The sequence below is a fragment of the Ascidiella aspersa genome, chromosome 6 (genome assembly GCF_963924565.1).
Source record: "Ascidiella aspersa chromosome 6, kaAscAspe10.2, whole genome shotgun sequence".
In the NCBI taxonomy this organism is placed as follows: Eukaryota; Metazoa; Chordata; class Ascidiacea; order Phlebobranchia; family Ascidiidae; genus Ascidiella; species Ascidiella aspersa.
In genome coordinates this window covers 7500415-7525079 of record NC_139452.1, presented here as the reverse complement: position 1 = coordinate 7525079, position 24665 = coordinate 7500415, and the positions used below count along the sequence as shown (strand labels likewise).

The following is a 24665-nucleotide window of genomic DNA, read 5'->3' as shown; positions in this document are numbered from 1 at the left end:
ATACACAAATTCAGTTTTTGGTTGTCGCCTCGATGAAGTAATGTTATAAACACCTTATTGCTAAATGCTTGTAAAAAATAATACCTAGCACCTTGTCCTTCGTCTTTGCATCCTATTTAGTAAAATGCATTATCCAAAACCAGTGGTTCCCAAACTTTTTTATTCCGTGGCCTATATTTTTTTAATAAAATAGTTTGTGGCCGGTGTAAGTTTTTTGTAGGCCTATGACCTTTAGCCCATCATCCAAATAAGATATATTAACCTTGTTAACCTTGTTAATATACATAGGCTTTAGCAAAATTGCCTGTCTGCAATTTACGTCTACATAGTCGGACAATTTAAAAAAATGCATTAATTCTAACAACATCCAAATAATCCTTTTGAATACCGGTTAGTTTCAAGATTGGGATTAAATATCACTGTGACAACAAACTAAATTTAAAGTGCTAACTGCGTAGCAAATAAAAAAAAACATAAGTCGATAGATTTTGCCTTTACGTATATAGTTCACAAATAGGGCCTCGTTCCTATATAGTTTTAGATATACTAACAATTATTTTAGTAAAACAAAACATATTTAGTTGCAATATTTTCAAATAGCTCCATGGCCCACTGAAAATAGTCTTGTGGCCCACAGTTTGGGAACCACTGGCTTGAACGGTAAAGTAAATTTGACAAAAATAGCATTTTTTATTTTTTGCGGTTTTATTTAAGATTTAAGGTTGTTGCCACTTCAAAATCATCTTATTACCACTTTCACATTCGTAACTAAAGCAGCTTAAACTCTCAAAGCCAAAACTATTTTTGTAAGAGGTTCTCTCGTCCGACTACCAAAACTTTTCTACCTTTCTCTTACCGTGGTCGATCTCTGTGCACTTGTTTGCTGATAAGGTCCGCTATGCATTATGCATGCCGGAATGAGTAAGGCTCATCATGTTAAATTTCCTCGCGGCGATAAAGGTCAAGATGCGCGACTTTTACGGGACCTTGTTTTCGCTCGCACTAGCGACCGTCTTTTTAGTGTGAACTGTCTGTATTTGCAGTCCTTGCAAACCATCTTTCCAGCCGAGAACAACTAAGAGATTTTCGTAAGATTGGATGACCACGCGTTTGGCTACAAACCAGACATGGTGCATTTGCCTGATGTCTACCAAACTGCGGTTAGATTGTAATAACTGCATGATGTCACAATTTTATTCAACTTATCAACAAGTTTTACAGTCGAATGACGGTGTTTAAATGTCTTAAAAATAATGATGCAACACCCGTTTACATCGCAAACTTAGGGTTATATGAAGCTTTCCCAAACATATATATATGGTTAGGTAGTATAGCATTATTTAGCATTACAAACAATGCGCAGTTTCAATCCGCAAAAAAACAAACAACACTTGATAGCTAAGATGATTTTCTCTACGATTTGGCTATTATCGTTTCAGTTTGCCTAATGTCCTTGGGAAACCCAAACCAAAAAATCGACGGTCGGCGATTCCATTATATACGTTATATGTGCAGGTTGAGACTTTTAAATCCAACTTTTTTCCGGTTAACATTTGCCACAAAGAGTGACAAATTTGACCCGCAGCTTTTGTCACGGTCAAAGGAAACGCCGCGTTAACCTTTTAAACAACTCCTCAAACGCAGTAAAAGGTTAAAAGGTTAGATTCCTTTGCTTAAAACCGAAAACAGTATTCGACTTAAGGCTTGCGTCAGGCGAAAGTTTCCCGGCTTTCTAACATTTAAACCAAGTCGATTCTTTTAAACCTTTGCTTTGGCTTTTTTGTCACGAAATCAGCTCGTCCAACCAGTCGTCCAGGTCCTGCTCATCAGCGACACCTGGCGGGGTTAAATAGAGAAAATTAAATAGTTCAAATAGAGAACGTTTGCCTCCTTTTAAGGGGACAATCTTTATGCTTTATGGCAGTGGTCTCCAACCTTTTCAAAAAGCGACCCCAATTTAAATAAATTTAAATCAGAATTTATATTGCGACCCAATTTTTTACAGATAGGAATAAATTATATATATAATAATGCTGGAACTAAGTAACACAAGCGAATATATGTAAATTATACACACCTAAATGATTTATTTTAGGTAGTATAGTTTAAATTATGAATTTATATTTAGCACACGAAATAAAGCAAAAATTTAAATTTGTTTCAACACTAAGTGCGACGGTGGCGCCTGCATAATGCCCACTGTCCACCAGTTTTGAAAACGCGTCTCCACTTTGCATAAGCATAACGGCCATGCTCTACTTCCAAGCGATGCACGATGTTTCGTTTTCAATATGCTTAGTGCGCTAAATTTCGTTAACAAAGCCATGTGGTTGAAAACGGAAAGAGTAGTTAACTCACAAATTTGGACAGAGTCGGGTATGTTAGTTGCATAAAAGTCCAAAAGTAAATATTTATTTGCTGAAATTTTTGTAACCTAGCCATTCTTAGGAGCTAAAAACACCTATTTTATGTAGAAGAAACAAAAGCTTATCTTTCCTATGTACTCAGTCACATTTATTAGTGTGACGTAATTGCAAAGAAAACAAAATACATGAATCGCACTGAAACAGTAAGAATATGATGAGTTATTGCGACCCCAGAAAATTTTAGGCGACCCACAGGTTGGAGGCGACTGCTTTATGGTATAAGGAATAAAATGCGTCACAGCTTTTATAACGAACGCTTTGCTTGCTGAAAAATTATTACACATTTAAAAATGAACTACAGCACCTAAAAAAGAACCGCTTTATCGATGAAGAAACTAATAGACAAATTAGATTCGAATTTAATACCAACCTATCTTTGTAGAAGTTGTTTTATCCTCAATCGATGCATCGTCCAAAACATTTACCACCACCTTTTCAGAAGATTTTAGGGGAGGCTTGTTTATGGTTAAAATTTGTTGCTTTGGAGTGGGTGCTACAGTGTCTGACAAAAGATCATCCAGCTCGCTTTCAAGATCATCTGGAATTGACAATGTTGCGACTGCTTTATCAACACTGCTTGTGTCACTTTTTGTTTTAGGCTCGTCTGCAGAAAGAAGGTTAGCAGAGACTTTGGATAAACAAGCTTTATCAGGGTCTTGGTTTTGTGACGTAAGGTCTGCTTCTGATGTTTGTTTAATCTCTGAACATTCTTTAACAGGATCAACAGTTGCTGGGACTCTGTCTTCCGATTCTGTTTTTAGTTCTGTTGTAAGTAAGCTATTGGGATTAGTTTTGGGTAGTTGAAAGTCAAATGAATCCATGTTTGGAACAAAAGTGGGGCATGTTGCTTGCATTCCACCTTCATCGTCTGCTGGGTCACCATCAATAGCTTGTAATAATTCAGGCTTCAAAATGTAAACACAATTAAAAACTGCATTGTAAAATCTGTTTATTAAAAATTATTAGTTTTTTTACATGTTTTATGTTTCGTGAATTTAACCAATAAGCTATTGTTGATAAATAGGCCATATTGTGTTTCTATACAACTTTAAATTTCTAGCACATACATCAAAATCTTTAGGGTTGAAATCAAATTTTTCACAAAATGTCAACTGTGACAATGCTTCAGCAATCTTTGCTGTGTCGATAGAAAGGACATCTTCAAAATCCTGAAACAAAAGGATATCAGTTCAGAAAACGAGTAGAGAGAGCAGGGTTACTGTAACCAAATTTTACAACTTACAGTAAACTAAAAATTATTAAATTTCAAAGTTGAAACAAATTGATTCAGCTGTACTGCTTTAGCCAGAAATTCTTACCATGTCAAAGTCCCATTCCTTTTCCTCCTTTAATCTAAAATGTGATCCGGTTTTACCTTGGAAAAATAAACTTGAATTAAAAGATCACTTACAAGTTAAACAAACTGTGTTTTATTAAAAAGGTTATTTCAGCAATGAAAGGCACATAGTTTTTCATAATTATTCTAATCTTTGATTTACAATATGGCATTGATAAGAAAAATTATCAATTAAGTATTTACTATCTTTTCGCATTACGCTACTTACTTGATGAAGCTAAAACTTTGTCGTAATCTTCTCCAATCAGTGTTACTAACTGCTCAGGTTCATCATATCGCTGCCAATTGCTTTGCACTTTGCGTCGGGAAAATGTCTGCACATTTTTATCAGGTAAGATTGGGTCATCATCCTTCAAATTATGAAACAACAAAGTTTATTGAGCTGTGTAGAGAAGTCTTTCATTGTAAATGGTACAAAATTCGTCCATGACGTCAAAAAGCATTAAAAAACAAGGATTGGGAAAGCCTGTCATATAGAATTACATAACAACCTAAAATATATTTCTATTTCAAATCAGTATAACAGCTAAAAATTGCATGCCTGTTTATTTAAAAAATACACCAGGTGAGTGTATTTAATAAAACAGGTTTCTTAGTTGTGATATATGTATGATATATATATCAGATCACGATTGCATGCAGAGCCTTTGAGCCATAGATCTTTGGCGAGCTGCTTAAAAATCTTTGAGTGGAATATTTTAGCATAAAATATTCTTTTTGAAAATGAAAATTTACTTTTTCGGTGGTTATGTCACAGTATTTTAGTCTTGGGATTTCAGTAAAATAAGGTTTGGCGAGAATCTTTGGCGACCACAGAAAATGGAATGCAGTCAGGGTTTAAATTAGAGATCATAGGGTTGATAAAGCAAAAATATATGTAAACATATTCTTTAAATGAAGGTTCATTTACCTTTACTTTTGTTTCAGGATGGTTTTCTTGTTTGGGCTTTGAGTCTAAATTAAAAATAAAACCAAGGGGGTTTCACTTTGTGAATTGAGTTAATCTATAATATTTTTCGACTAAGCTTAATATTGTTATTTAAAGGCAAGATGAATTTTCTTAACAATTAAAAAAATATGAACAGTAATTATTTTTTGCTGCACCTTTTTTGTCTATGCCATGTTTTTTCTTGTATTGTGCACTTTTCTTTTGCTTGTGTTCATCAGGCCTCATTATTATTATTGAAACGGAGACTTAAACTTCGATAACGGCTACAAATAACGCAACGGCTAAACAATAACTGAAAATAACGTTTATTAAGTGTTATACCTTTGCAAATAAGAAATTTACAAATAAATAAGTGTAAATAAAAAAACACTAATGTTTAAATAGTTCTCTGAACTGGGAATTAACCACAAACATTTCTTTCGAAATACTGTGGCAACCGGTCTTCAATTAAAAAACACAAGTTTGAAGTTTGTTTCATTTGTTTCCCCGTAGAGTACAAAATTGAAAAGAGACGTGAGTATTTACTGAGTTTTCCTTTTATTTGCACAACGATTATACAAATTACAGTCAACTATACACCATAGCGAATGATCACCAGCAACAAAAACCGAACAAACTTATCCATTTTATTTGCACAACATTGATACAAATTACAGTGAACTATACACCATAGCGAATGATCACCAGCAACAAAAACCGAACAAACTTATCCAGTTATTATAACGAACACAGAAACGATTATTTATACAGTGGCCGTTTAGGACTAAATAGAAATTACTGGCCTTCGACGGCCTCCATTTTCTCAACGGTGATTGGCACTTCTTTGGTATGCTCTTCAGGGGGCGGAAGAGAAAGGTACGGTGCCTTTAGCTTTAGTACGCCAGCCTTCTGGTCAAAAGTCGAAGTCAGTTGATCAGCATTGACGTTGTCTGGTACGACAAGAGAACGGTGGAACTGTCGCCGCGAGTACGACTCGCATTCCTCGTCAGCGTGCTGGTCTTCTTTTACCGCGTCGACCACGACCTTGTTGCCGACCGTTTTGACCTTGATGTCGCCCGGTTGAAAACCGACCAGGTCAAAGTTGAAGGTGAAATTGTTGGGGTCGCTCTTGTCCACCGTCAGCGGCGCGCCTTGGCGATTGGACGCCGAAAACCAGTCAGGGCGGTAATGGAACGGACTGAGCCAGCCGCGCTGATCGTACAGCCCACGTTGCTTGCCTTCACCTGAAATCGCCGCTCTATTTCCCGCCGATCGCCAAAAATCGTCGTTATCCATCGCGTCGTGCATGCGAGATATCGACCTTTGCATGTCAGAAACCATCGGCATCAAAAACAGACTCAACGGCGAATCGTAACCTCTCAAAGACATCTTTTTTAGCTTCTGTGCTTTTCTCGTTAAAGTTAAACACTACTGCTCTGAACACTCCTCTAAATGCCTGATGCGCGATTCGCGTTCCCTTTATATATTGTTTGGGCCGTTTGCACGACTAACCGCAGCCGTTGCTCTTTTACTTTTGATACGCCCGGTTGGATTTTTCTCGAAGCGTCTGGTCGACTGGTCGTGTTTGTTTTTTTCGTCACAGACTGCTATTCGAGGTTACTGGAACTTTAGAGTATTCACATCGACTGCCAGCACTTGCTGGAATTTTCAAGCTTTTTATGCCTGTTAACTGTTAAGGCCCTTAGTCAAAACATACCAACATAAAAATATCCCAAAACTAGCAAAAATAGGAAGATTTGTATTTGCTATAGATTATATAAAAATGTAGGTTTCGACATTTTTAAGGTTTAATAACAAATTAGTAATGTGATGAATTTGAACTTTAAACTTGAAAAATTAAACAAATCCTGAATTACGAAATCAATACATGGGCCAGGCTGGTCAATGTGTTGTATAATTTATATTTATCTAAAACTCCAGTATATAAGAATAATATTGTCAGCTCACGAGATGCATTTTTGGGGGGGTTCTTGTTGTATTCAATACAAAGTCAATGAAAAACGATGCTGTCTACATCATCTACTACAGGGGTTCTTTTTTACAGCGGATCCCAACATTTGTTTTGCTACGCGTAGACCACAGGTAGCAAGAAAGACCCCCAAGGGGATCCATGGAACCGACTTGAATAACTCCCGATCTACTACAAATCTGATAAGGCATTGTATGATACAACACAAACAACTCTTATCCCTGAACAGGTGGTAACATATTGTTTCAAAGCGTTTCTGAATTGTAATTATAATTGACCTTTTTGTAAACTTCTCGTGCCGTTGGCTGTTTTTACTTTTATTTTTGAAACATTCTACCGGCACGCCGAATACCCATAAAGCTGCTGGTACGTTACTTCAAAAAATACTTCAGTTGCATTCAGCTGGTGGGTTTGTTTACTAATTGCACGGCTGATTGATTTACCGATGAAGGTCACGTGCGCTTAGACAAGCCACACTCTATATTTACTTTTGAAACGGCCTATATCATAGAATGTTCTCGTGCGTGCTGTTTTTCTGCTGTTCTGCTGGAAAGCAATAATTGCAGCCGCCGCATGCTTTTACTGTGCTGCACAAATCACAATTGTACAACAAAATAGAGGAAAGCTCCGTCTAAAGCGATCACGCTTTAATGTTCTGCCCTAATTCCAGCATAAATTTTTGTTCTTAATAAATAAATTGTGCTGTTGTATCCCTCCATGGTCCATATTCAGGCATGAGTTTGTTTTACCAAACTGCATTGAATCATTTCCCACTGTTTTATGCTCTTATTCGGATTACTTATTAATGACTTGCTCTTATCTTTCGGTCATAGCAACAATTTGTTTGTTTCTTGCTTAAATTGTTTCTTGCTTATATTTATAATTTTCATTAGATAGCAAAATTAAATTCTTTTTACTATTGCAAAAATAATTTACAAGTTTTAATGCCGTTACTTATATTTACGATTTTCACAAAATGATTTGCAACACGTTTAAATAAAAACATCTTTGGTTTCTTTCCAATCTTTGGTTTCTTTTCCAATTTCCTTTGGGTTTATTTTCCAATCGCATTAAATTGCATATATAGACAATTGTATAAACATGCAAACAGAAATTCATAACACGAGAATTAAAGCTTGGATTTCAGTTGTCCCTCATTTATTGGCATTTTCGCCTTCTTAACTTCAGCAGACGCTTCCACCTTTACTTGTTGCTCTTCCAGAGCCTTTAAATCCAAACGCGGAGCGGTGACCTTGAGGACTCCTTCCTCGCCAAGAGTCCAGGTCAGGTGCTGGGCGTCCACCGTGTCCGGGAGGACCAGGGATTGGTGGTACTTTTTTGTGGTGTGAGACACAATCCCATCCTGATCCGACTCCACCTTAGATCTAGCTTTAACGATCACCGTTTGACCCCCAGTCTTCACTTTGATGTCGTCAGGAGCGAATCCTTTCAGGTTCAGGTCGCAAGTTAAAGAAGCGTTGCTGTCTTTCACTGTTTTATCTTCATTTCTATTATTGCCATCTTCCTTTGTTGTCAACCATCGGAATCTCGGAATGCCATGAAGTAAGAATCCTTCCATTGGAAAATTATGCATAGATATTTTGGACGGAAAACTGTATTTTATTTGTATTGCAAAGAACTAAGTTAAAGCAGATTGAACGTCTAGTTAACATATCAGATGGCTTCAATAATTACACACGTTGTTGTTATAAATAGAAATGGAACTATTAAAACCAAATTTTTAATAACCTTGTTAAGGACAAGTAAGCATAATTACCTTCATTGGTACTGTATAAGAAATAACAGCGACACAGCAATACAATTAGGAGGAAGAATGTTTTTTACATAAATCGTATATTAAACTTCTTAAAAAAAGAAATTTTTGTTGTATTTTTTTTCACAAAAATTTATTGCAAAATATGAACATAATGAAATACCCTACTTTTATAAAAATACAGTTTGTATAGATTTTTGTTAAATGTCTGTTAATCTTGGATTAATAGAGAAAAAACAAAGTAATATTTTGAACAACATAAATGGGTGGCGCAGCAAATGACACACAAAAACAGCAAAACGTAAACAAGAAAGCGCAAAACGAGAAGGGTTTAGGATTTTAGCTCTTCATCTGTGTGAGCTGGCTCCGATGGAGTTTCAGAAGTCGTTGCTTCTTCATCTTTCGGTTTCGGCTCTTCGGGAGTTGTCTCAACTTGAACTTCAACCTGTTGCTCTTCCGGAGCCTTCAGAACCAAACGCGGAGCAGTGACCTTGAGGACACCTCCCTCGCCAAGAGTCGAGGTCAGTTGCTGGGCGTCCACGGTTGCCGGGAGGGCCAGGGATCGCTGGTACTCCTTCCTCGTGTGAGACACAATCCCGTCCTGATCCGACTCCACCTCAGATCTTGCTTCCACGATAACCTTTTGACCAACAGTCTTCACTTTGATGTCGCCAGGAGCGACCGAATTGTGTCTCACACGAGGAGGGAGTATCATCGATCCCTGGTCCTCCCGGATACGGTGGACGCCCAGCAACTGACTTCCACTCTTGGCGAGGGAGGAGTCCTTAAGGTCAACGCTCCGCGTTTGGCTCTGAAAGCTCCGGAAGAACAACAGGTGGATGTTCAAGTTGATACAACTCCCGAAGAGTCGAAACCGGAAGATAAAGAAGCAACGACTTCCGAAAAATCGACGGAGTCTGGAAATGCAGAGGAGCGAAAATCTTGAAATTTAATAACTGTTTTTATTTGGTATACCTATTGAACTAACAAAGCGCTTCTATTTCTGTCCTAAATTTGTTGTACAATGTACATTGTTTTACCTTCTAACGACCGCCATTGATCTGTAACTACTTCTCTTTAGAAAAATATTTTTGATTATGTCGTGCGCTAAAATCCAGGTTTTCCTTTAGATAAATGTCGATTTCGCGCAGTATAAACTTTTGTATACAAATCTACTCGACATTTTAATCTTTTTTTTTGGTTTTACCCAAACTTGATTGCTGCTCGTTGATGGAGAGCAAAGGTTAAACCTTTTTACTCTGTTCTATATAAAAGGTGTTCATTGTACTGTGTATATTAGCATTTGCAATAAACTTCGTTATGCCATTTATAAGTCGTAGTGTTAAAAAATAAAAATTAAGACAACAAAACATTTTTGAGTTAGTCAACGCATTGTACGAATACAACACAATACAACTGCAGTTCTTGGTCAAGCAGAAAGCTACTTGACAGGTAAAATATTAATTCAATGCGATTGTGAATTTGTAATTATAGGTAATCTTTTTGTAAACTTCTGTTGCCGTTATCTGCATTTATTTTTATTCTTGAAACATATTACCGGCACGCCATATATTGGAAATGTGTATATTTCAACAGGGGGGGGGGGGGCGTTGATCTCCGTATTAACGAACTCCACTAAGTCGAACATAAACAAACTGCTGCCATAGCATTACAAAGTGCATATTGTCAGGTCACTTATGGGTTTAATGTACGTTTGAAAAATTCAGCATAGCTACGCCTTCGCACAATAACACACGTCTCGCATGTATAGCGTTCCTAACGTTCTGCCCAGTTAACAACCACCAGCAGCCTCATGAAACTATATAGCTCAAGAACACTGCTTTTGAGATTAGCTGAGTCAAATGCCGACTGGATTTGCCAGACCAGCCCAGTAAGGAAAATAGTATCGAGGTGAAATATCTTGCACTTTACCAGGCGAACATGTTATAATCATAAGCACTAACACAAACAGACATGCGTCGCTCTTTACAAGCTATAGCTTGTAGTGTGTACTAATTGCACGGCTGAGCGATTTCGTGATCAGGGTCACATGCGTTTTCCCAAGCCACCTTCTTTGTTTACTTTTGAAACGTCTTCTAGCTTGGAATGTTTTAGCATTTAGTGCGTGCTGTTTTTCTGCTGTTTTGCAAGAAAGCAATAATTGCAGCATGGCGCATATGCTGTTGCTTCATGAGAACGGATCACGTTATGTCGCACTTTTACTATAAATTTTCGTGCTTAAGAAACAAAGTTATATTTTTTGATAATTGTATTACCTCAATGGCAAAGTGTGCGCTTGTCTCACCACACTGCTTTGAATTTCCCGCCGTTTTATGCTTTTATTCGGTTTTCCTAACTAATGTCTTGCTTCAATATTTATTGTCATAGCAAGAGTTTGTCAGATTTTCTTGCCAAAAGGTTAATGTACAATTTTATTTAGATGACATAACATTCTTATTACTATAACAAAAATCATTCCCAAGCTTTAATTCCGGTACTTATATTTATTTTATTCTGAAAAAAGGTTTACAACACGTTTAAGAAGATCTATGATTTATCTAAAATAATAACATATTGACAATGGTAAGCATGTACATAGAAATTCGTAACACGAGAATTAAAGTTTGGATTTCATTTGCCATTCGTTTTGGGGGATTTTCGTCTTCCCAACTTCAGCAGACGCTTCCTCGTCTTTTGTTGTCAACGATCGGAATCTCGGAATGCTATGAAGTACGAATCCTTCCATTGGACGAGGTTGAAATGAAAACAGCGAGAATGGATCCCATTCATAACTTAGACATGGATGTCTTCCGAAAGGGTACCCAGAGTAGTAAACACGCATTGCCATTTCCATTATTTTTTGTATCAGCCGAAATAAGATTGTTATGCCCTTGATAGCTTTGTACCAGCACGTCTTCCACTGATTTGACACGCCCTGTCAAAACGAGTTTAAAGAGAACCTTCTAGAAAAAGGAAGGTCTGGTTAAACTAAATCATGCGCAAACAAGAGATTGCTGGCTTTCCAAAATTTTACTTATTTACTTCAAAACAAATTTATTTTCAAGATTGTTTCATTTTCGGTGAAACACGGTTGCTATTAGAATATAAACCGCAAATAACAATCCCACACCACTTGGCCTTTACTTTTGATACGCCCAACATGTATTTTCTTGTTAGCTTTCGGACAAATACGTGAACGCACAATAAGCCAATCGGCTTGAAGCGAAATGATGTGCTGGTACGTACTTTAATAACCTCATGGTCTAGAAAACTTTAGCAGCATTGATTTCTGCAAAAACGCACGCAGAGTACACTCAAAGTTACTTACACTTTGTAATGTAATTCAAGTAGCAATCTTATTTTCTGAACTCATTCTTGTTTACTCTTTCTTGAAGTAAAAACAGGTATAAAAGCATAAAATATTTGTTTTAAATTTGCCAGAAATATATGCTTCGCCGTATAAAATATGGACATCATCAGTATCTGTAAAAAACACAATCATGTATATAATGCCAAAAATGTAGTTAAAAGTGGCTATCTTGTATATATATATATGTTTTTTGTTTCACATTTAACATATATTTTTGGTATTTTATACAGGTTATTTTTTTACAGGAACTGATCATGCCTATTTTAAATGCTGAAATATATGTTTCTGTAAAACTTTAAGGAATGGTTTTGTGCTTTTATACTTGTTTGTAGTAAATAAACAGTCTGATTCGAAAGCAAGAATCTTTCGTTTACATCGCATTGTCTATGGGAGTATCCTTATTTGAAAGTGTTTCAGCTTATTCTTGTTTTTATATAGCTTCGCATGACACTACACAAGGAGTGTTAGTTAGTGCCGTTAAAAACTTTTCAATGTCATCGACGTTCATAATGTCACAAATTAACTGCAAAAACCCGGTACGAAAACTTCATATGAGAAAACCAGTTTGACCCATAAGCGCCTTTCTCACACAGAACAATGGGTACAAAAAACAACATTTATTCAAAATTAATCAAAGGGTTGACTTTACTTTGATTTCATAGCTACCATAACTCTCTATTAAGGTTTGCCGTTATCACGTAGCTCAACGTTATGGCCTTAAAAAAGGCTTTAACAAAAATAATACCGATGCTTTTTTGGTCTTTGTGTTTTTAATGCACATTAAACATTTTTAAGACGGAATGTTACGAGAAAATAACTAGGGTTTAAAATACTTTTATTGCGCAAGACAAAAATAAAATTAGGTATATATATTTTGGCAAAAAACTATAGTTCATTTAAATGCGATGAACTAAGTTAAAACAGTTGGAACCTGGTTAATATATATCAGATGTCTTTAATAATAACACTCGTTATTATAAACAAAAATAGAACTATTCAAACCTACCTTGATCAGTATTGTATAATAAATAACAGAGACACAGCAATAAGATTAAGGGGAAGAATGGTTTTTACTTAATTGGTTTATTGAACTCTTTAAAAAGAAATTTTTAGTTGCATTTCTTTCACAATAATTTATTGCAAAATATGAACATCATAAAATACACTAATTACACAAAGATTGTTTGAATAGTTTCCAAATGTCTGTTAATCTCGGATTAATAGCGAAAAAACAAAGCAATATTTTTAACCACATAAAAAGTTACGCAGCAAATGACATATAAAACAGGAAAACGTAAGACGACAAGGGTTTAGGAATTTCGCTCGTCATCTGTGTGAGCTGGCTCCGGAGTTTCAGAGGTCGTAGCTTCTTTATCTTTCGGTTTCGACTCTTCGGGAGTTGTCTCAACTTGGACTTCCACCTGCTGCTCTTCCGGAGCATTCAAAGCCAAACGCGGAGCGGTGACCTTGAGGACTTCTCCTTCGCCAAAAGTGGAGGTCATTTGCTGGGCGTCCACCGTGTCCGGGAGGACCAGGGATCGGTGGTACTCCCTCCTCGTGTGAGACACAATCCCGTCCTGATCCGACTCCACCTCAGATCTCGCTTCCACTATCACTTTTTGACCAACAGTCTTCACTTTGATGTCGCCAGGAGCGAAGCCCTTTAGGTCAAAGTCGTACGTGAAAGGCGAAGTTTTCTCGTTTTCCGTATTTTCTTCCTTGTTTTTGTGGTTTTCATTATTCTTTTTTTCGTCTCTTTTCGCCAACGTAAGGAATCTCGGCAAGCTCTGTAACAGCAATTCTTCCAAGGTATCTACTGACCGCGGTTGAAAAGGAGCCAGTGTGAATGGGTCCCATTCGTATCTTGTATACGGTTGTCTTCTTAAGCAACGACGTCCTGGATAGAATACACGTACTGCCATTTCTTCTATTTTAAATATTTAAGTACTTTTAACTTGTCACTTTTTAGTAAATTCCTATACTTTATAACTGCGAAAGAATTCAGATTGACTGATTTTGGTGCAGTTCAGCCGAGCGTCGCTATATATACTGGCCTAGAATTTTCGAGAGAAGATGACGCGAGCGAGAGAATATTCCAGAAAAGAAAGAAGGTTCGAGAGCTTCGCGAAACGACGCGAACATTGGGGCGTGTCGAGTAATAGTGACTTTATGCAAATGTTTGTTTGAATTTGTTGTTTCAATTAAATTATTGCATTGGAAATAAATGGTAAAATAGATTAAACTAAAAGCCGTGTTTTTACCCTTTTTTGGTAATATTTTTCAAAACATATTTTTTCCATATTGTTTGCAAAAAATGGCTGTAGGTACCAAAAAGTGCAATTTAACCCGACTTACGACGTTTAACAAAAGTTCGAGCCGCTTAAAAAAATATACTTTCGACCCTTCGTAAAAATCCTGTGTTACTCTTAGGAGACTTTTTTTCTCGACAATTTCTCTCACGCCATTTTTTCTTTTTTCGATTCACTTCTCTTACGCGTACGTCATTCTCTCTCGAACGTTCGCGGCTAGTATATAAGTCGTCAGATTCGGTAGATGGCATAAGATAAGTTTATCCGAAACCAACCAAAAGCAGCTCGAACACTTTCGTATTTTTGAAGTATATAGAAGATAGTTAAACAGAAGGATGTCAGTGCGTGTATGTTACCCAGCCAGCTGCTGCGTGAGAAGACAGCCGTACGCGAGGTACGAATGGGATCCATTCACGCTGGCTTTGTTTCAACCTCGTCCCGTAGATGCATTGGAAGAACTGCTACTTCAAAGCTTGCCGAGGTTTTTAACGTTGGCGACAAAGGACGACGATAGCAAGAAAAATGAAGATAAAAATGAAAACGAAGAAACTTCGCCTTTTACCTACGACTTCGACCTGAAAGGCTTCGCTCCTGGCGACATCAAAGTGAAGACGGTCGGTCAAAAGGTGATCGTTGAAGCGAGATCTGAGGTGGAGTCGGATCAGGACGGGATTGTGTCTCACACGAGGAGGGAGTATCATCGATCCCTGGTCCTCCCGGACACGGTGGACGCCCAGCAACTGACATCCACTCTTGGCGAGGGAGGAGTCCTTAAAGTCACCGCTCCGCGTTTGGCTCTGAAAGCGCCGGAAGAACAACAGGTGGATGTTCAAGTTGAGACCACACCTGAAGAGTCGAAACCGGAAGATAAAGAAGCAATGACTTCCGATAAATCGTCGGAGCCTGAAAATGCAGAGGAGCCAAAATCTTGAAATTTAATAAGTGTTTTTATTTGGTATATCTATTGACCTAACAAAGCGCTTCTATCTCTTTCCTAAATTTGTTGTACAATGTACATTGTTTTACCTTCTAACGATCGCCATTTATATGTAATTACTTCTCACTAGAAAAATATTTTTGATTACGTCTTGCGCTAAAATCCACGTTTTCCTTTAGATAAATGTTGATTGCTGCTCGCTGGTGCGGACCACTGATTAAACCTTTAACTCTGTTGTATTAGGTGTTCATTATACTGTGTTTATTAGTATTTGCAATGAACTTCGTTATGTCATATGTAAGTCGCAGTGCTGAAAAAGCAAAATTAGGAAAACAAAACATTTTGGGATAGTCAACATACAGGAGTCTGTTATTTGAAATGATTTTAATATATAGAGGTTTTATTCTTTCTTCGTGAATTTAAGGTCTAATAGTGTAACCCAGGAAAGAAAACTGTGATTTTATTAAAGGAGTAACCTATAACTGCCAACTTTAAAATATATATATATATGGAGTTTAAAGTCGTCAGGTTTTATTAGCGGTAGATTTGCAACAGGTTTTACTGTACACGTGTACTACGGCAACGATAAACCATTTTTTGTTTGTGTATTTTAATACTATAAAATATATCGCTAGGTGGCGACAAAGAAACGTTTGTATAACCAAAGACTCAAATATATTTTTAAGTATGAAAAATCTGTTTTTAAAGACTTTTTTCGGACATACAACAATGTAGTGATGAGTTTCGCAAATCTTGATAACGGGATCGCCTGGTAGATACTTCCCAAGGTTTCTCGACCAAAGTAATTTGCCGGCCAAATGAGTGACATTTTAAGAACAGTTCGTAAAGTAAGAAACACCTGAAATCCATTTCGTAATCTTGCCAGTATCCCAAAAGCCTCGAATATAAAAGAATTTGTTATCACAGAAAAAACAAGCAAATACTTTGAGAAACCATTCTTACCTGTATACCAGGTGTGGCCAACTTATGTTTGATTGCAATCGACCATATTTTTTAGAGACTCACAATCGACCAGTCACAGGATCAAACGTGACAACGAACCTCTTTTCTGTGACACTTTTGCGGTAAATAAATTTATGTTTTCACAGGCGGCAATTCCTTTCTGAGGCGGCAATTAAGTTTAATTTGTTATTTCATTAATTTAATGTTACGCATGTGTGCGGCAGTTACTGTAATGACGTAACAAGTATTTTTCCACGTAACAAATCCGCGAGGAAATGATAAAACATATGACACAAGCTGGTAGCTAAAGTAATTCGTAAATTCTGCATTGGCTTAGGGTTGCCCTGCGGCCCTGGCCTGCTATACTACTGAACACCAAAATCACATTTATATCGTTTTATTTTCAACGAGAAGCGACGAACCGGTCGTAAAATCATCTTTCAACTAAAACCTTTGTTAGAAACAAGCGCGCAAAAAAGAGAACAGGCAAGACGGCTTCTTAACAAGTTACGCGAAAGAAAAGGAGAGGGAAAGATGAAAGTGAACGTTCGCAAAGCAATCGTAGGGCGAAGTTCGACATTACAGTGGCACTACACAAAAATAAAACACGTGAAAAAAACGAAATTAAACCTTCCTTACCCTCACAATTACCGGACAAGCTTGAATCGCTTGGGTGCGACCTTACCAACAGTTCATTAAAAACGCGAATTATATTTATTTTAAAGATGATTTGTTTCTCAAAACTTTTAATTAAAGGACGGAGCAAAAAAAGACGAGTATAAGAGTCAATTAAAACACATAAGCGCGATTATGCTCAACGAGATTGGAATTGATGTATATTTTTTTATTTGACTTTTTTAATTTAACACACGAACTATAGCTCGATTGTAAGGAACGTGCAAATTAAAAAAATGTTAAACCTTCAGAGTCTGCATTGGACAAAGCACATTGACGAAAATTTAATTTTGCGCGAACGTTCTTTACACAACGCACACGATACAATGCGCCGAAGACTCGATGACGAAACATAAAATGTTACCGATTTATACCAATGTAACAATAGGCTTAGGGACAAAAAGTTGCTGCTGAAATAACGACTATACGTAGACCGTAAACAAAATTAATAACGAGAGTGGATACTGCACTTTAGACGAAAATGAACTTCTTATCGCAACTAAACTACAGCAAGGTTATCACAATTAGCACAAACTTAATTTCGAAAAGGAAAATTTTCGGCAGGGCTGCGGAGTCGGACTCGGGTTTCTGATTTTAGAATTTTATTAACGCTGTTCGAAAATTATTAAAAGTTTAATTTCTCCTTGGAAACATTTTGCTCAATTTTACGCAACTTTTATTTCGTTTAGTTAAAAAAACATTGTCATAAGCTTTGAGAAAAGCATAGGTACACGTATTTCGTTTTCCTGTGTTGTTCTACGCTGTTGGCACAACGGTGGTTAGCATGTCCGAAACGCACGCGCTGGTTTATCGCCCATTGATCTCGAATTAGAAAGAGTAATTAACTGATTAGGCGGATATTTTTGGACGCGCCCAGCTGCCAGAGTTCGCACGGTCTGCCTCAACTGCGTTCGTGCGGCAGGTAATAAAAACGACATTTTATCACGTCGCTGGCCAAAGTAAAATGGGTTGCTTTGCTTTTAATTACATACCCCGACTGCCCGAACAACATTTTTATGACACGTACTTAGTTGATAACGGTCGAATGGATGGTAGAAAAAACGAGAATTAATCATGTTACGGTAAGAATAAAACTTGTAATATTTAGGTGACTGGTCATTTCAAATTATTGTGGTCCTATTTTGTTATGCATTTTACCCACAAGGTGGAAGGGAGTGCGATGGACTGGTATTTTATTCACCCCTGGTCAATGCCGAACCTGGCGCGACTCTAACAGCATTCAAAGCATCAAAACGGTATTGTTTATGTAACAATACATCACCGACATGTCAAATTTTTCTGTCGCAGGCCAAAACAAATTAAGCCAATACTTATGAACCGTCAGTCAGGTTGTAGTGGCTTCCGTTTATAGAATCAAACCCAAACTTAGTCTATTGAAACCCGAAGCCCATGGGAGCGATTTCAAGAGCCCTCTTTTAACCCACTTATGATTCAAGTGACATATTGCTCAGTTAGTAGATTACGGTCTGCTTAGGGTGTTTAGCTGTCAAGTTTAAAAATTCAAACAATTGCCAATACTGCAACTCAAAATCACACGGCACATTATAGATTTTAGGCGCGGATTTAAAAGTTTCAATAGAATAAAAAACGGACGGGTCCTGCCTTGTAAAATGATGGCCAATTTTCCATTTCCACTTTCACGCCTATCCGAAGACGTGTTGATTTTGTTGAAATGCATAGAGATAAGCAACTTGTGAAGAAGGGGCGATGTTCTTCTGCAATCGCGCCATGTATTAATGAGTGTCTCTTTCATGGCAGTGCATTCACTGACAGTGTTGTTCTTTTCATTCAACGACTGCAAAACGAGGAAAAACATACAAGTTTACGTTTAATTATAGGTAGTATTAAACTAAAAGAAGGTCCTTTGGCTAACATTAATAAGCTTAAGATACACAAAGTTTTTCTTTTATACAAATAAATCGAAAAACGTGGTCTGATATCTCTGCACTTTAATAAACGGCCTAAAAGTGTTGTTTTGTAAGAGATAATTCATCGCATCTGTAAATTACAACAAAAAGCCAAAACAGTGCAAATAAAGCTCCCACCATCAATAAAAAAAAGAATCAAATTGAAGTACACTTAAATATACAAACATACCTTCTTCAACAGATTTCAGATCTCTTGCTTTGTGCAGTTCTTCGCCCTCGACATTTTCAGGTTGCTGAGTTATAGTTGGTTGAACAACTTCCCGCTTGTCAATCTTAGCCGGCTCATTGTCTAGTTGTTCATTGACAGCAGCAACGGGTGGCAAATGTTTTTTATCTGCAGCAGCTTGAACAACATCATTTGCTTGATTTTGCTGCAAATAACATGGATTGGAAATTTTTGGTTAGAAATTGAACCAACAGTCAGTGGTCACCAAGCTAATCAACTTTTCAAACCGTACAGGCATTTACAAAACAATAGTCAAAAAATGATTTGGCATGCTTAAATGCTAAAATGGCATTCTGGTGGGAAATTACTGTTTTAAACAATACACCAGGCTATTATAATATTCAGAATGTCCTATACATAAACTTTTATTCCAATACCCTGGATATTTTAAACAAAAAAGTATTGTGATCAATTTCGATACCAAAAGAGGTCATTACTACGTTCAAACATGCAAAATAGATGAAATTAAAACATTCAAGGTGATTTTCCAGGTTGTTCTGTCACAATTTGATTTTGCATTGATAAGTCTCAAGCAAATGTTAACCTATTAGTTTTTGAATATCCCATCCCTGCTGATACTACCATTGGGGATCGGGTATCAGCATTGATCAGATATAATTAGTCATCTTTATTTAATAGGCAGATATATTTATAATTAAGAAAACACTTTTGTGTTTACAATTTAATTTTTTCTGTAAAAGTTTGATTTTTAACACTTTTAGGTTATTAATCCTCAGATTCATCAGCAGAATTTGGAAACCGCTTTACAGATTATATGCCAAATATGGTTTTAATTAATAAATAAAAACAAAAAATCTTACAGGAATCAACACTGCTGGGTTTTGTGGCACAACAGGAGCGGGGTTGTTTGGAACGACCCCTGCACCCGGCTGAACAGCAGCTGCGGGTGCATTTAGTTTTTCTTCTGCATTTCTGACAGCTTCGGGAAGTTTGTGCTCTTGTTCCAATACAGGTTGAGGCTTAGCCTGATTTACAACAGGCAAAGCTTCTGGCGGATTTGCATGAACAGGAGCAGGATCTTGCCGTTTTTCTACTGGCTTTACTAAGTTTACAACTGGTTCGTTGTTGGCGATCACAGGTTGTCTATTTAACGCCGCATCCGGTTTCTTTTGGACAACTGGGTGTTGCTTGACATCTTGGCCCCCATTGGCATTTAAGGGTACATCTGGTTGCCTATTCGCAATTATAGGTTGTTTTTCTGCATCTGCCAATGCTGGCTCTTTTTGGTTGACTGCAGGTTGCTTTTGCAAGACAGGTGCTGGATTTTCATCTTCACTAGCTTTGGGAACGTTCTCTTTTGGATCTTCATCATCAGTTTTCTCTTGTTGATGCTTCACCAGTTGCTCAATGATTTCATGCTGTTCTTCCAACAATGCGTGTTGCTTCTTGTGTTGTTCCTGTATTTTCTCCAGAAGCAGCTTGTCATCAATGTCAGCCCCTTCTTTATGCTCAGAGTCGTTGTTTTCGGCATCGGCTTCATGCTTTTCCTCTTGCAAATGATTGTTGCCATCTTCCCTCTTCTGTTCGTGCTCGGGAGCTTTTTCTTGATCAACAACTTCTGTTTTTGGTTTTTCGATAACATGATCTTTAACCTTTTCATGCTCCACCGGTGAATTAATTTCATGGTTTGAATCCTTTTTTTCTCTGGTGTCTCGATTTTCATTAATAGCTTGAGGAGGGTCAGCATTGTGTTTAACATCTGCACCAACAAGTGGCACTTTTTCCTCGTTGTTCATACCTTCAACCGGCTCTTCTTGATGCTCATTTGGAATGTTATTCACTATAGGCTCAATCGGATTGGGTGGCTCAACTCGTTTTTCACTGTCCAGATCTTGCAGTTGAGGATTATTTAACAGGGGTTTATCTAAAATAGGCACGGCTTTTTCATCTGAATCCTGAACAACGTTATTGGGAGGTACCACAGGATTGTCTACATTATCTGGGTGAATTATCTTCGCAATATCAGGCTTTGGTTCGGGGATGGCAGTCAGGTTTTGGTATGTGCATACAACCAGTAGAACACAGCCAAGGATAAATACAAGCTTTGGAAGTACGCCATTTCCCTTAGTGTAGGCCTTGGAATAAATCACCGCAGGCAATATGTAGCAAATCAAGGAACCCATTGTTGCACCAGTTAAACCCAAGATCGTCTCTACATTTGGAATGAAGATGGCCACTGTCATAGTCGAAAGAACAATGCAAAGAGTTAAGATTTTGAATGTGAAAGGCTCAATGTAGGTTTTGGATGCAACTCCATCGACAGGGGACTGCTGTCCAAAGAAAAGAGTGTAAATGCTCTGTCGGCACGGAAATATCATCAAGGGAAATCCAATCACAACAGAGCCTGCAAAACCAAACTTAACCAGCTCCAGTAGAACTGTGTGTGGCAAGTTTTGCAAAACGTTTCCTTGAACAAGAGCGTGGTAGGTTGTATATCCAAAGATGGCAACCAGGCAATAGACAAACGTGACTAGCTTCATGGCACGTGTGACTATCATTTCCATTCGCATCACGGTTGGATCTTCAATTGAATCGTACAAGACAAACAGCTGACATTGGCAGGCATAGGCCAGGCTGAAAATAGGCAGGATTTGAAATATGCCTGCTGGGCGAAAAAGTTCGATTTTCGACAGCCACTCGAATGTTAAAAACCCATTTGCAACTGCGTTATATAACATGACCAACAGAAAACAAAAGTAAAACATCAGTGATAGAAATCCTATCTTGCCAAGCACCGATAGGTTTCTCATTAACCCCAATGGAAGGGCAATACACAGCGCACAAAAAATTATCACAAACGTTCTCAGTTGAAGTTCATTAGTGCTTACATAGGAGGCAAAAATGCTAGTAGCAAGGTCTCCGATAATGACATAAAATGCCACACAGGTCCCCAGCATGAGACCAATCATACTCATTTCGACTATGAGTTTTCCTGTGGGACCAAGTGTGTGAAAAGCCAAATACTCATAGCTCCTTCGCCTTGTTATAACAGCTGATGTGATGAGCATACTGCAAGACACATAGGTGAGCCATGATGCACCTAGGAGCAGTGCCAGTCCCAGAAGAATTCCACATTTCTTCATGCAGTAGGGCATAGCAAGTACACTCACTCCTATAATGCTGTTGACCAGGTTTGCAACAAAAGGTGCATTGCTATCCATTTTATCAATTATACCCTGACTTGCTTACAGTATAAAGTTGTGGCTGGAGCGCCTTGAAACAAGCATATGAATTAAGGTTACACAAGACTGTGATGATGCATAGTAATTGATATACTTCTATTTTGGGGAATTAGGCACTTTTTAATCACCCAACAGAGTACAACTTTACTCTTTTACTCATAGTCATAACTACAATGCAAACAATGGAGTTTTACTTTTAAAGATTATGACTCATTCTGTTGTCGAAAAATCATTTGACTTGTTCCATAAAACCATATTATTGAGCGCTGGTCTAGAATCCTACCAAACAGAGTTCAAACAAATTGAATCAACGCACAATATTTGGGTTGAAGTGCGGGTTCGCTAACGTTCGGCTATGGGTGGGGCAAATATTATCATATTTATTATTTAATTAATAATGTTGATCTACCAAAACCCAAACGCTTATAACCATACCTAAACCAAATAATGTGCGTTGTGTTGTGATAGTAATCTGGACCATTGCCTATAACTGACATAAAGTGCAATTAGAGGAGGACATATAGCCCAACATAACACGAAATTTTCTAAAATTAAGATATTCTGACTAAATCGAAAGTAACTCTTTCAAATGCAAACTTGTTGTGGTTGGTCGGTTGGTCCACGTCTGCATTCTAAATATTTTTCACAGTTCACCAGGTTTACTGAAAGAAACTTAAACGTAAAAAGGCGGTAGTGCGAAAGATATTCGGGGTTTACCCGTTCGAAGAAAACTAAAACATAAATGAGGCAAGGGTTTAAACAACGACATAGAAATTTTTTTTTATAATTATGTCGTTGGTTTAAACCAGGTCAATTAATTTTTTAGGATATCTTGTCATGTTATAAATTTCTTCATAATGTCTATTTGTTCTTGCAATAAGCGATCGATTTGTTTTACTATTTAGTTTTTTAAAAGAAATCCTCTGACAAAATATCATGCGTTTAGAAAAAGTCACTATAAATCTAGGTAGGTATACAGAAATGGTCGTGCATGGGCAATTTTTCTACGTGACTTGCTAAAATATACAAAATTACATGGTTATTTCAACTACTAAGTATTATGTACAATTTTTTGGGATTTTTTTGTTTTTTAAAACAAAATAACAACAAGAGCAAATACCCATTATGGCAATCATCTTAGAACGTTGACGTACACTTAAATACAGAAAGGTGAAGTCCCAAATTACTGCACATTTGCTATTTATAAAAATGAACGCTTTTTGATTGAGTTTTGAGGTTTGTATTGAGTTCTGAATTTAACAAGCGGGATAGGTCGATGCAAGATCGCAGGGCTCGGGAATTAACTTCTGAGGAGCGGCGTCCCGCAAGAGCGACGATACAGCATGACGACACGCTGATCTTCGGGTCAAGTAATCGTTGCAAGTTGCTTCACTTCCACCTGGTCCACGGCATGTACAGTCGTAGTTGATAAACCAGATGTCCACGTCGCTCTCACAAGTTATTGTCTCGTCGCCGTATTCCAACTAGAACCAAATCTGATCAGTTTCTTCCAAATTCTTAATAGTTTGATGGACCTTTTTATCTATTTTAGGGCACGGAAAACAATCATGTAAGTAACATAAGGTATACAGCTGATATTTGTTGTTGGATAAACATTAAGCCCGTTTATATACACGTTTAAGCCGGATTATAATATATTTCGTTCATTCATTCTCTCTCGTTTTGGCGTTGGAATGAATTAAGTTCTCTCGTTTCTTAATCGGTCAAAAGGACTGGTTTTCAATCCGTTCGCCGCTTCATCTGTTCGTTTCGATGATGGCCGAAATCGTTTAATGTATATGACCTGCTTTAACGCAGTAAACATCACGCCACGTTTGGGGCATTATGACGTAACACGAACGGCTATAGTCGAAAACAAAAGTTTAACGCATAAGGAAAGAAGGTTACATTCATACAATCGTTAGATACTAATTTGTGACAGCGACGCTGGCCTAGAATCCACAAAATCGAAAATTATTTGGGTTAGGATGCGGGTTTGGGCAGGTTTAAATAGTAATACTCGGCCCACCCTCACCCAAATATTGTACATTGCTTTAATATTTGTCTCAACGCTGTGGTAGGATTCTAGGCCAGCGCCAAATACAGTTTTCATTAGTCGTGTTTGGTACATCTTATCACCTTCTTTTGTCCACTCTGCCTTGTATAGCGTTGATTAGCACACATAAGCTTAACTTTCCTGCACTTATATTCTGTGTGTCAGGTAAACTGAAGCACTATACAGTCAAAAACGTACTTAATCGGCAAACCTAACTCAAGTAATTCTTTTTTATTTTAGGTTAATGAAAACGAACAAGCAACAATAGATTGCTACTGCAAGGGGTAGCCTAAGCCGAAAAATCGGTTGTGCGTCAGAGGTTTACTGGAATATTACGTAATAATGCATGTCGGTGCAGTTTGTTCTTTGTACACTCAAGCTGGCTTGAATTTCGCGCCATGTAATTACGACGCTGGAAAGGATTACTTTTCAATCCGGATTGAACCTTAATCTAATCTGCACGCGAACGGTGCATATAAACGGGCTTAATGTTGGCATGGAC

General features: G+C 37.5%; 7 protein-coding genes across 7 annotated transcripts; 1 reads left to right on the top strand and 6 right to left on the bottom strand.

Moving 5' to 3' along the window:
* Window positions 1-1213: 1213 nt before the first annotated feature.
* LOC146139443 (uncharacterized) lies at window positions 1214-5026 on the bottom strand. Its single transcript, XM_083392293.1, has 7 exons — window positions 4888-5026; window positions 4694-4737; window positions 3992-4133; window positions 3746-3801; window positions 3494-3595; window positions 2797-3331; window positions 1214-1836 (listed from the first exon to the last, which is right to left on the bottom strand). Exons 1-7 carry the CDS (start codon window positions 4955-4957, stop codon window positions 1784-1786), a joined length of 1002 nt encoding a protein of 333 aa, XP_083248419.1. The 5' UTR covers window positions 4958-5026; the 3' UTR covers window positions 1214-1783.
* Window positions 5027-5252: 226 nt separating this feature from the next.
* On the bottom strand, window positions 5253-6152 carry LOC146139442 (alpha-crystallin B chain-like). Its single transcript, XM_083392207.1, has one exon. The coding sequence runs from the start codon at window positions 6098-6100 to the stop codon at window positions 5507-5509; it is 594 nt and encodes a 197-aa protein (XP_083248333.1). The 5' UTR covers window positions 6101-6152; the 3' UTR covers window positions 5253-5506.
* A 1678-nt stretch (window positions 6153-7830) lies between these two features.
* On the bottom strand, window positions 7831-8280 carry LOC146139441 (heat shock protein Hsp-12.2-like). Its single transcript, XM_083392447.1, has one exon. The coding sequence runs from the start codon at window positions 8278-8280 to the stop codon at window positions 7831-7833; it is 450 nt and encodes a 149-aa protein (XP_083248573.1).
* Window positions 8281-8289: 9 nt separating this feature from the next.
* LOC146139440 (uncharacterized) lies at window positions 8290-9532 on the bottom strand. The gene is made up of 2 exons (XM_083392445.1): window positions 9516-9532; window positions 8290-9392 (listed from the first exon to the last, which is right to left on the bottom strand). Exons 1-2 carry the CDS (start codon window positions 9530-9532, stop codon window positions 8807-8809), a joined length of 603 nt encoding a protein of 200 aa, XP_083248571.1. The 3' UTR covers window positions 8290-8806.
* A 3464-nt stretch (window positions 9533-12996) lies between these two features.
* On the bottom strand, window positions 12997-13850 carry LOC146139439 (heat shock protein 30C-like). Its single transcript, XM_083392265.1, has one exon. The coding sequence runs from the start codon at window positions 13765-13767 to the stop codon at window positions 13156-13158; it is 612 nt and encodes a 203-aa protein (XP_083248391.1). The 5' UTR covers window positions 13768-13850; the 3' UTR covers window positions 12997-13155.
* A 572-nt stretch (window positions 13851-14422) lies between these two features.
* Window positions 14423-15387, top strand: LOC146139438 (heat shock protein 30C-like). The gene has a single exon (XM_083392101.1). The coding sequence runs from the start codon at window positions 14490-14492 to the stop codon at window positions 15084-15086; it is 597 nt and encodes a 198-aa protein (XP_083248227.1). The 5' UTR covers window positions 14423-14489; the 3' UTR covers window positions 15087-15387.
* A 1058-nt stretch (window positions 15388-16445) lies between these two features.
* LOC146139437 (solute carrier family 38 member 10-like) lies at window positions 16446-22133 on the bottom strand. The gene is made up of 3 exons (XM_083391297.1): window positions 19726-22133; window positions 18848-19049; window positions 16446-18545 (listed from the first exon to the last, which is right to left on the bottom strand). The coding sequence occupies exons 1-3, from the start codon at window positions 22084-22086 to the stop codon at window positions 18535-18537; spliced, it is 2574 nt and encodes an 857-aa protein (XP_083247423.1). The 5' UTR covers window positions 22087-22133; the 3' UTR covers window positions 16446-18534.
* Between the last annotated feature and the right edge of the window lie 2532 nt (window positions 22134-24665).